This window comes from Mercurialis annua, linkage group LG7 (assembly GCF_937616625.2).
Source record: "Mercurialis annua linkage group LG7, ddMerAnnu1.2, whole genome shotgun sequence".
Classification (NCBI taxonomy): Eukaryota; Viridiplantae; Streptophyta; class Magnoliopsida; order Malpighiales; family Euphorbiaceae; genus Mercurialis; species Mercurialis annua.
Genome location: NC_065576.1, coordinates 30,058,624 through 30,070,704, shown reverse-complemented (window position 1 = coordinate 30,070,704; position 12,081 = coordinate 30,058,624). Strand labels below are relative to the sequence as shown.

The following is a 12,081-nucleotide window of genomic DNA, read 5'->3' as shown; positions in this document are numbered from 1 at the left end:
GGCGCTGTCACCCCGAAAGAGATTGATGGTGTAGTTACCTCGTCTTCGACTTTGCTTCTAGAGGTTTGGCATTATGAGGAGGCTGGCCTGAGTGAGAATGATGGCACTTCATCTGGGGCTGCTTTGTCGGTTCCCAAACATGTTAGCAATGCTGTAATAGATTAGATATTTGGTCTCTTTTGTAAAAAACATGTTGGTTAAGTGATATATCGGTTTTTCTCCTTCTTGCTGTGTGTATGATTTTTGTTGAATCGTGCTTTGTTTTATTTTGAATCCATGATTTAGGGCGACTTTGATCGTTTATTATATTTGGCTTTTGCTGTATTCGGTTTTAAGTTATTACTTTTAATTGTGTTAAGCTATGGCTTATTTCAGCGTTAAGCTATAGTTTTGAATTTAGTTAAGCTATGGCTTAACTCGGTTTTAAGCAATAGCTTCAAATTTTGTTAAGCTATGGATTAACTCGGTTTTAAGCTATAGCTTCAAATTTTGTTAAGCTATGGCTTAACTCGGTTTTAAACAATAGCTTCAAATTTTGTTAAGCTATGGCTTAACTCGGTTTTAAGCAATAGCTTCAAATTTTGTTAAGCTATGGCTTAACTCGGTTTTAAGCGATAGCTTCAAATTTTGTTATGCTATGGTTCGACTCTCTTTGTTTCTTTTGTTTTTTCTTTTATTGATAGGGGAAAAACTTGCATTTTGGGCCTACAGCCGACTTTCACCTAAATGCAAGTGAAAAAACCCCCGACAGACTCAATAACCTGAATGTTGTCTACTGATAGAATCTTTTGAGAACTCTGGCATTCCAGGTTCTTGGTAGGTCTCGTCCTGACATGTAGGTTAAGTAATAGGCTCCTCCTTTTCCTATTTTCTTTACTTGGTAGGGTCCTTCCCAGTTGGCTCCGAGCTTAGAGACGCCTGCATTGCCCCTTGCTATATCGGCTCGTCGTAGTACTAGGTCGCCTACTTCAAACGTTAGAGGTTTGACCCGTTTATTATGATATGTTGCCATCCTTTGTTTGTATGCTTCGATGTGCATTAATGCTTGCTCTCTTCTCTCTTCTAGTAAATCGAGGCAAAGTCTGGTGCTTTCTTCGTTTTGTTGTTCGTCGAAGTATTGTACTCTGATGGTAGGCATGCCGATTTCGACTGGTACCATTGCTTCGCACCCATAAGTCAGACTGTATGGTGTTCTTCCTGTGCCGGCTTTTGGCGTGGTTCTGTATGACCATATCACGCTAAGTAACTCGTCGGCCCATCGACCTTTTGCTTCGTCCAGGCGCTTCTTTAGACCATTGACAATGGTTCGATTGGTTACTTCAGTCATTCCGTTGCTCTGTGGGTGAGTGACCGAGGTGAACCTTAGGTCAATTCCTTTTTCGATGCAGAATTCTCTGAAGTTTTTGTTGTCGAATTGCTTCCCATTGTCGGTTATGATGATTTTCGGGATTCCAAAACGACAGATGATTTCTCTTCGGAAGAAGCTTCGCACTCGTGCTTCCGCTATGGTGGAGACAGCTTCGGCTTCTACCCACTTCGAGAAGTGGTCAACTGCTACTATTAGGAATTTTCTCTGCCCACTTGCCGTTGGAAAAGGTCCGACGATGTCTATTCCCCACATGCTGAATGGCCAAGGACTTATTATTGGATTTTGCTCGGCCGTTGGTTGATGGTGTACGTTTTAGTGGTACTGATATTTCTCACATTTTTGTACCAAGTTTGCTGCATCTTGTGCTAGTGTTGGCCAGTAATAACCTTGTAAGACGGCTTTACGACAGAGTGCTAGATGTGAGATGTGACTTCCACATATGCCTTCGTGTATCTCGGCTAAGACGTATTTCCCTTCTTCTACCGTGAGGCATCTGGACCAGGGGTGTGAGAATGATTTTCTGTATAGTGTACCGTCTCGGTATGAGAAGTGTGGTGCTCGGCGTTTTACTTTCTTTGCTTCCTTGTTATCTTCGGGCAGGCTTCCGTTTTCAATGTATGATATGATGTGTTCCATCCATTGATCCAATGGGTTGATGAGGAACGTTGCCTCGGGATTCTGGATACTGCTGAAGTTTTGAACCGAGCACGGTATACTCGGCATTGTTTCTTTTGCTGCTCCATCTTTTGTCAATGTATCTGCTTCTGTGTTTTCTTCTCTGGGTATTTGTTCTAACTCCCATTTTCCGCCCTCTTCGGTAATTTTTGCGAGCAGCCCTTTAACTCGGTCTACGTATTTTTTCATCTCTGGATCTTTTACCTCGTATAGACCAAGTACCTGATTAACCACCAGCTGAGAGTCACTCTGAATTTTGATGTACTCAGTCTTGACTACCGTTGCCATCCTTAACCCACCTATCAGGGATTCGTATTCTGCTGCATTGTTGGTTGTCGGAAAATTAAGATGGATCGAGTTTTGCATTTTTATCTTATGTGGCCCTCTTAATATCATGCCCGCTCCTGCTCCGGTCATGTTTGATGCCCCATCTACTTATAGCGTCCAGCTGACCAGACCCTGGTCTACCTCGTTAGGTTGATCGTGTGTTGTTGTTTCTGCTACAAAGTCGGCTAGGATCTGAGCTTTCATTGCTGTTCGTGGTTCGTATTTGATATTATATGATCCTACCATGACCGACCAGTTGATTAGCCGTCCTGATGTTTCCGGTCTTGCAAGTGCTTTTCTCAGAGGTTGGTTTGTTCGGACTATTACTGTGTGAGCCTGAAAGTACCTCTTTAGCTTTTCCACTGTTAAGACCAATGCGAATGCAAATTTCTCAATTTTGCTATATCTGAGCTCGAGCCCTTTCAACACCTTGCTTGTGTAATATATCGGCTTTTGCTCGGTCAGCTCTTCCTTTACCAGTACCGATGCCACTGTTTCATTAGTGACGCTCAGGTATAGGTATAGCACTTCTCCGGTTTCAGGTCTTCCAAGTAATGGCGGTGAACTCAAGAATTTCTTGAGCTCTTCGAAAGATTGTTGACATTCCTCGGTCCACTCGAATTTTTTCACATTTCTTAAAGTTTTGAAGAACGGGAGACATCTTTTGGCCGAGTTAGACATGAATCGACCGAGGGCCGTGATTCTTCCGTTTAGCTTCTGAACTTCTTTAGCTGATTTTGGCGCCTTCATGTCCAAAATTGCCTTTGTTTTTTCCGGGTTTACTTCGATACCTTTCTGGGAGATGAGGTATCCGAGGAATTTTCCTGCTGGGACCCCGAATGCGCATTTGTCCGGATTTAGCTTGAGTTTGTATTTTTTAAGCTTGGTGAAGACTTCTTCCAGGTCTTTCGCATGATTTTCTAATTTTTTGGACTTGACGATGATGTCGTCGACGTAAACTTCCATGTTACGACCGATCTGATCTTTGAACACGAAGTTCATTAACCGCTGATAAGTTGCTCCTGCATTTTTTTAATCCGAATGACATTTGTTTGTAGCAGTATGTGTCGCTGTCGGTTACAAAGCTTGTCTTCTCTTCATCATCTTTGTGCATTGGGATCTGGTGGTATCCTTGGGCTGCGTCTATGAACGAGTAGACTTCGTAGCCGCTAGTTGAATCGACCAGTTGGTCAATGTTTGGCAAAGGGTAGCTGTCTTTGGGGCATGCTCGGTTCAGGTCTGTGAAATCTATGCACAATCTCCATTTCCCGTTTGGCTTTTTATGAGCACGACATTGGATAGCCACTCCGGGTAATACACTCTTCTGATGAAGCCTGCTGCTAGTAGCTTGTCTACTTCCGACCTGATGGCGATTTGTCTGTCTATTACGAAGGCTCTTTTCTTTTGTTTGACTGGCTTGTGCTTTGGGTCAACATTTAGTTTATGTGATATTATTGCCGGGTCAACCCCCTCTATCTCGCCTGGGGTGTTAACGAATTCGACTTCGTTTCTGATTAGCATATCGGTTATCTCCTGGTTTATTGGTTTAGGTAGTTCTGCGCCTATTTGGACCGATCTTGGTGTTATTCCTGTCAGCTTAACCCTTTCCAACTTTCCATGAGGTTCGAGCTTGCCTTCATCCGAGTCTGGTACCTCCATTGTTTCAATGGCTGATACTTCTCTCATTGATACCAAGTAGCATTGTTTGGTTATGTCTTGCCTTCCTCTGACTGTCACCACTCCGTCTTCGGTTGGTATTTTCATACACAAGTATTTGATGCATGTGACAGCCCCGATATTATATAACATTGGTCTGCCGAGTATGACATTATAAGCAAGTGGCATGTCGACAACCATAAACAGTGTTTTAAACTTCTTTGTGATACCGACCAGGCCTCCTTCTGGTGATCCATTTTCTTTTCCCAGCTCTACTGTTAGTTCCGCTACTCCTTCCGCTTGTATCGGTGCTCCCCCTAGACCGACTAGAGGGGTTTTGACCGGTTTGAGGTTTAGTATTGAGCACCCTATGCCGAGGTATGCCTGCTTTGTGATGAGGTTAACGGAACTTCCTTCATCAACCAACTGCCTCATTACCCAAAAATTTTCGATCAATCCCGAGATTACCAAGGGGTCTTGGTGTGGCAAATTTATTCCTTCGCCATCGGCTGAGCCGAAGCTGACCTCGGGTAGAGGGCTGGCTACCGATATATTCATCACCACTTTTTGCCTTTTGCGCCTTCCTCGCTTGTATTCTGGGTCGGCCATTCCGCCTGCTATGGCGTTAATTACCCCCGATATATTTTGTCTTTTCGGTGGTGGTGCCTCTTCTCTTTTCCCACTATGCTCTCCTCGGTAGCTTCCTCCCGAGTTACAATTTTTGCTTTGTGCGACAAAATCTTTTAGGCGACCGACTTGCACCAATCGGTCAATTTCCTTCTTCAGACTTCCACACTCATCGGTGACATGGCCGTGGCCATCATAGAATTGGCAGTATTTTTTCCTATCTCCTTCGTACTGAAGCTTTGGTGGGTATCTTACTGGCTCGTTATTGTTCTGTATCCACATTAGGATGTGCGATCTCACTGTGTTAAGTGGAATGAAAGCTTGATCTTCTACTTTTACTGGTCGGTGTGGTTTTGTTCGCAGTGGGACGGATTGTTGTTGGTTTCTTGGCCTGAACCTATCTTGTCTAGCCGAAGATGGCTGATTGAAAGTAGTCCTTGGTGCTTGGAACTGTGTTGTTGTTTGCGTGGCTTTTCGTTGTTGCTCTTCATCCAAATTTCTGTAATTCCAGGCTCGGTCCATGAGCTGGGAGTAAGTTTGCACCGGATTCGTTATTAGGTTATCTCTAAATGCCATCATCGCCGTGTTGTCCTTCATTGCGTCTATCACGGTATCGTCATTTAAGTTTCCTACTTCGACAGCTTCGGCATTGAATCGGTCGATATAGCTCTGCAAACTTTCTCCTGGCTTCTGGTAAAAGAGTTTTAGGTCATTGGACTTCTTTTTCCGCTGTATGCTTGGTGCGAAATGAGTTCGGAAAGCTCTTGCCAGCTCGTCAAAGCTTCGAATAGAGCCTTCCTTTAGGCTTTGATACTAGATGGCAGCCGGTCCTTTCAGGGTTGTTGGAAAGAGCTTGCAGACGGCGGCCTCGGATAAGCTTTGTACCATCATAACCACTTGGAAACAGCTCAAGTGTGTGATCGGATCCCCTGTTCCATTATAGTCGTCCAACTGCGGTGTTTTGTAGTTTAAAGGGAAGGGTTCATCTCGTATCTCGGCCGACAGTGGGTTTCCGAAGTTCAGGAAGCTTGTGTTTCTCGGCTCTTTCCTCCTACATTTTTCCATTTCGGTTCTGACCCTTTCGGTAATTTCTTGCTCCAGATTCTTTTTCTTTGGTGAATCAGCACCCGAGCTGTGCACACTTTCTTCGATCTCAACCCGTTTTGGTGTCTTTTTCTGTCCCTCTGAGTTTTATGTCCGGCTTGCGCTGCCTCTGGGTTTTATTCGCACGGATATTTCTCGTGGTTTGCTTCCTCGGGTGTTGTTTGGCCTTGGTAGAATTCTTGTGGGTGAGGTGGTGCGGTCGGTATGTATGGTGGGGGGGTAATGTTACCCTGAGATGCGGTTGCAGCTGTTGGCCGAGCATGGGCTTGTTGTACCTGTTGAAGGAAAGCCAGCTGCCGAGCATGAAACTCGATGTATTCTTGGATTTGTGCTGGTGTAGGGTTTTGAATTTCTGTGGTGGTGGTCGGTCTGGGAGTGGGGGTGGTGCTCGGAGTGAATGTGAGGTTGATGGGGGTTACGCCCGGTCTTAAAGAAAAATTTTGAGTGGTTTGCTGCGTAGGAGTGAAGTATGATGTTGGGGGAATGTTTCCCGATAATGGCATTCCCCATGGGTAGTGAGTGGTGACCCCCGATGTAGGGCCTGGGTGAATACCTCCTCCTGATGTTGTGGCCATGCAGAACGAGCTTTCACCCGTGGCTCTTCGTGGCGGCGTGTTGAGCCCCTCTCCTGTTCTATTGCTGTGCGTATTATTATCTCCGATGGCGGGATCATCTCCCTCTACTCTGCTCATCCTATCACCTTCCGGTAGAATATAAAGGGGGAAACTTTCTTACTTTCGTTTCCCACAGACGGCGCCAAATGATAACTTGTGTCTTGGTGGTGACGCTCAAATCCGGTGGAAGCTTCAAGATCGTACCTATAAGGCACAACACATCCGTGAGAAGGATGCCGGAAGGGCATTCCGGCAAACCACTCAGACGGTCTAATCAGTAGATGTTTAGTGAGAGAAAGAATAAGAAGTGAAAGTGAGTTAAGAGTTGAGAGAAAAAGAGAATTAACCTTCTTACCTACTTTTTCTTAGCCTTTTATACTATGTATGTTGTTCCTCTTTGTCTGGACCGACAGACCTGATTTCATTCTCTTTGTCTGTGCAGATATTGTCTGGAATGTCAGGGTATGTTCTGACAGGTTTGTCGTTGTATTCAGTGAAAGGTGAACTCGGGTGAAACCGAGATGGTATTTCCATGTATGCTGCTCAGTGTGACCGAGATAGTTCCCGAGATGATGGTATTTCCGTGTATTCTGTTCAGTGTGACCGAGATGGTTCCCGAGATTATGATGTGATATGTCTTGCTCGGTTTAGGACGAGATGGTGTTGTTTATGTCTTGGTCGGTCGGTTGGTTGTTTTACGGTGTGCCTTACCCGGTTTATGTCATATTTAGAGATTGTTCATCTGTGTTGTTATCAATTATTTAAGTGCTGAATTAGATAAGTCCATTGATAACTCTAAACTATCAAATGCATAAAAACTACTAAGTTTACCTATTTAACCTTTGAACATTAATTATTATCATTTAAACTATTAAAATTATGTTATAATTATTTTAACTCTTAAAAATATACATGAATAATAATTGTCTTAAATTTTGATATATTTTCAAAACAATACTATAAATTTCAATTAAACACTATAAATGTTGAAAATTAAATACAATAAAAAAAAAATATTTTTATAATAAATACCTAAACTCTCCTATTCATTAATTCATTCCAAATTTGATCCCTTAAATTCACCATAAACATCTGATATGCTTATCTTTATGTGCCATCATGCATAATATTTGCATGAGGTTGTTGAAAAATCATCTCCGTTCTATCAAATTGCTCAAAAAATTCATCCATAACTTTCATTCTGCGAAGATAGTTGTGCACAGCAACACAAGCGATAATAATATTTCTTTGCACATTAATTGGATACGATGGCATTATCTTCAAAATAGGAAATCTTGCTTTTAGAATTCCAAAAGATCGCTCAACGACATTTCTTAATTTGGCATGAGCATGATTAAAAATTTCTTCTCTTGTTCTTGCACGACAGTCATTTCGAAAATCGGACAACTAATATCGCGTGTTGCGGTGAGGAGCCATAAATCCTCTAGTATTTGGATATGCAGCATCACATAAATAATATTTATCTAAAAAATAAAAACTATTAATAAAAACTACTTATGGAAATGCTTAAATTATTTAATAAATATATAACTTTAGTAACTTACCAGGCGGAGGAAAAGGAAAATTATTACTTGGATCTCGCATAGTTTCTATTAATACCCGTGAGTCATGTGCTGCTCCTTCCCATCCATCCCAAACAAATGTAAAAAGCATATCAAAATCACATATAGCGAGTACATTTTGATAGCAATCTCCTCTTCCTCTACCTCGATAGGGTGTTTGCTGGGCGGGCGGTATAGAAACACGAATAAGTGTTCCATCAAGTGCGCCTACAACACCCTTTAAAAATATATTAAATTTTTCAATATATAATAAAATTTCAAAAATTTAATTTCTTAATTTTATATATTACCTTGAATATTTTTCGAAGTCGTTGATGATATGTGACTTGGTTCAAGTCTGGATCAAAAGTAGTAGGTACCAACATTTCTTTTGCAAACTTTAAATTGACCTTGAAACCTCGTGAAAATAAAAATGTACAGGTTGAGTTGAATGGTTGAATCTCCGTTTCATGGCGCGATTTTGATAATTTTGACTGAGAGTAAACAAAAATATTTCCATTTTTTCCTCTACTGAAATATAGAGACTGTCTTGCAACCATCCTTTAACTTTAAAATAACCACATAATGTTGTAAATGCTTCTTTTTTCATTCTTAGCATTTCCAAAAAATGCGAGGAATTTCCATCCAATATTTCTTATATATATTCACTTCCATTCAGAGACGAGTTTGTATCGGGTCTTCTCCCAATATGACGACTTGTAAACCTTTTACATATAAGAAGTATTGCGAGCACCTTTAAACTTTTTCGTTGTTTATCTGTTAACATACTACCATATAGTTTAAACACAAAAATAAAATAAACATTAATAAAATAAATAAGCAAGTTCCTAATTATCATGTGTTCACTACAAGAGTTGGTTTTACATGTCTAATATGGCTTTTAAATAAATTTATATTCCAAGGCTAAAGAAAAAAAAAGATCAAGTGCTATTATTTTGGCCTTTGCTGGTAACAAACAAATGAAAATGGCAATCCAAATGCAAATCAAATAAATTAGATATAAAAAATAGAAAAGATATTATAATCAAAATTTAATTGTATCAACCACGTTCATATCAAAAAATAAAAACAATTAATAAATCATACACTATATGCTAAACATTCAAAGAAAACCTAATTTCTTAGCAACTATTTTTATCCAATTAATTCTAACATCCTCAGATTTCTTAGAAAGAACCAGCCATTGCTCTTGATATGCCTTGTTTTCATAAAAAATAGTGCAAGCAATAAGATTTAGAGGATCATCCACTGTCAATGTAATCATCTCATCCAATTTCATATTGCACTCTTTTATAGTAGGTCCATCGGACTCTCCTAGAGTTTTAAGAACAGACATCAATTGATCGTCAATACCATCAACTTTATTTTTTTTATGACGTTTTCCATTTTTTTTCAATAAATGCAGTTGCATTAGGTGAATTTAGATCAACATCAATAGGCAACTCTAAATTTATCGGTGTTTGTTCATTAGCAAATGAAGATTCTGTCCATCTAATCTAAATCCACGATATCTGGCATATTTTCTTTAGAAGGACTCCAACCATCTTTTCCAGTTGCCGACCATCAAATAATGATTTCATCTCATCCGCATATAGCAATCCAACATACCGAAATTGTTTTGCTTCTGGAACTCTCTATTACATAATAATATTAATATTAAATTATTATATTTCCACTTTAATATTTAAATCATAAATTATCAAAATAAATAAATTAATTGTACCTTTAAATATTCATCTCATTCTTTAGAACTTCAACTGATCATATTTGTTACAAGATCAAATCCGTGTCCACTTTTTCCTATTATGTTTGACCATATTGTATACTTCTGCTTCAAGTAGTTCCACTCATTTTTCATTTGTTTTTGATTTAATTTGAGATTTTTTTTCTCTTCAAATGATTTTAGAATTTTTATCCAAGAATCTTTTTTTAAACTACTCCCTTGTTTTCCCGATTTACTCACTTGTTCAATACATAAATCTAAATTTTTTTTAACTAGTGTAGGATCCTTCCAATTAGCTCTAGTAAAATCATCAAACGCCATTCCTAAATATAAATTATTTAGCACCAATATAATTATGAGTTGTGCAATTAAAATATCAAACAATATATAGAATATACATTGATGCAAAATTTATAAAAACGATTCCAGTTATTCAGATGGAATATGATATTATTATATGCTACATCTAATATCGTAACCATGTAGAGTTATAATATAGTTAATGGTAACATTATAATTTATACTCTTGATAACTAGTGATCTTGAATCGTGGCTAGCTCCGATGGACACTTCAAAGCCGTACCTACAAGGCACAAAACAACCGTGAGAAGGGTGCCGGAGGGGGATTCCGGCAAACCACTCCGACGGTCTAGTTAGTAGCTGTTTTAGTGAGAGAAAGAATAAGAAGTGAAAAGTGGTTAAGAGTTTAGAGAGAGAAAGAGAATTAACCTTTTTACCTACTTTTTCCTAGCCTTTTATACTATGTGTGTTGTTCCTCTTTGTCTGGGCCGACAGACCTGATTTTGTTCTCTTTGTCTGTGCAGATGTTGTCTAGAATGTCAGGGTACGTTCTGACAAGTTTGTCGTTGTGTCTTGTTGAGGGTAAACTCGGATGGAACCGAGATGGTGTACATGGTGTTCGGTTCGGCCGAGATGGTACCTTTACGTGTGGCGTTTGGTGACCGAGATGGTATATATGGTGTTCAGTTCGGCCGATATGGTACTTTTACGTATGGCGTTCGGTGACCGAGATGGTATGTATGGTGCTCGGTATGACCGAGGTGGTAACTTTACATATCGCGTTCGGTGGCCGAGATGGTATATGGTGTTCGGTAAGGCCGAGATGGTACTACTTTTACGCCTGCTGTTAATTATGTGTTCTGGTTGATTAATTGGATTGGTTTCTCGTCGTGATCTACCCGGTTTGTGTGCTATTTCGGGTTTGTTCCTTTGTGTTGTTATCACAAGTCCCCCCCCTTGCTTGTTCGGATATTTATGTCCGAGACTGGTGTGGGTTAGTTGGGTCTTTTTGGTTTGCTTTCTTCCTTAGTACGCTTTTTGGACACGTGTCCTCTCTTTAATGACGTTGCTTGACATCTCGTATCCACTAGCACATTTATTGAGGTGCCGTTTCAGTTGCCCTGTTTCGGTTCTTATAAAAAGCCTTTTCTTTTATTTGCTGATTTTCTTTTCTCTCCTTTTGCTCTCGTTTTTCTTTCCTTTGTTGGTGTCTACTTTCGTGTTTTTGAAGATATTCATTAGTAAGTTGCCTATTTTCTTTGGTTTTGATCTTGTTTATTGCTATTTCTTCATCTTTTTTCTGTTTGTTCTTCGCGTTCTTGAGTGTTCTTTCTTCTGGGTTAGTATAGGTGGGTTGTTGATTGTTTGATTTTGTGTTTTTACTTTTTCAAATAATGTCTTCTGTGGAGGATTCCCAGAATGATTTTGTGGAGATTATTGATGAGGAGTGTAACTCGGACGGGTGTACCTCGGGGGGAAATAAATCAGAGGCCGAGCCTTCTGACTCGGCCAAGGGGGAATCCGTTGAGATCCTTCGTAAGGTAGAGGATGTAGGTTGTTCGGAAGCGACCTCCTTTGTTAAACCGAGACGAGTTAGGCCTAGGAGTAGTAAAACTGCTGAGTCTCGGAGAGTTAGGATGGAAAATGCTTTTGCCGAACTGAACCAGGGGTATTTAGATTATCTCGTTTCTCAAATAAACCTTCGTGAGGGGTATCGGTTTGAACTGTCCCCTCCTGGTCTAACAATAAATGATCTGGCTGGGCCGGATTATATAGTGGTGAGTGTGGAACACCTTCATTCGGGTGTTCGTATTCCTCTTCAAACCGACTTAGTGGCCTTTTTAAAATTTTATAATATGCCTCTTAGTCAGTTTCACCCGAATGGTATTAGGCATTTCTTGTGTCTTCGTCGGTTATGCCGACGTCGTAGGATTCCTTTCTCGGTAGAGCTGTTTGCCAGTATTTATGGCCTTATTTTTGGCGGTGCCTATGATTTTTCTACTTTCAAGATTCTTAAGTCGGAACATAGGCATGTTATAGAGAAAGTGTCTACCTCGGTTAAGAGGATTAGGGAGGATTGGTTTCGGATCTATCATCCCACCG

The 12,081-nt window shown here is 40.3% G+C and overlaps 2 protein-coding genes across 2 annotated transcripts; both read right to left on the bottom strand.

Annotated features, from left to right (window-relative positions):
- Positions 1 to 3,619: 3,619 nt before the first annotated feature.
- LOC126657006 (uncharacterized) lies at positions 3,620 to 5,719 on the bottom strand. The gene is made up of 2 exons (XM_050351627.1): positions 5,540 to 5,719; positions 3,620 to 5,467 (listed from the first exon to the last, which is right to left on the bottom strand). The coding sequence occupies exons 1-2, from the start codon at positions 5,717 to 5,719 to the stop codon at positions 3,620 to 3,622; spliced, it is 2,028 nt and encodes a 675-aa protein (XP_050207584.1).
- A 1,760-nt stretch (positions 5,720 to 7,479) lies between these two features.
- Positions 7,480 to 9,291, bottom strand: LOC126657005 (uncharacterized). Its single transcript, XM_050351626.1, has 3 exons — positions 9,109 to 9,291; positions 7,938 to 8,172; positions 7,480 to 7,736 (listed from the first exon to the last, which is right to left on the bottom strand). The coding sequence occupies exons 1-3, from the start codon at positions 9,289 to 9,291 to the stop codon at positions 7,480 to 7,482; spliced, it is 675 nt and encodes a 224-aa protein (XP_050207583.1).
- Between the last annotated feature and the right edge of the window lie 2,790 nt (positions 9,292 to 12,081).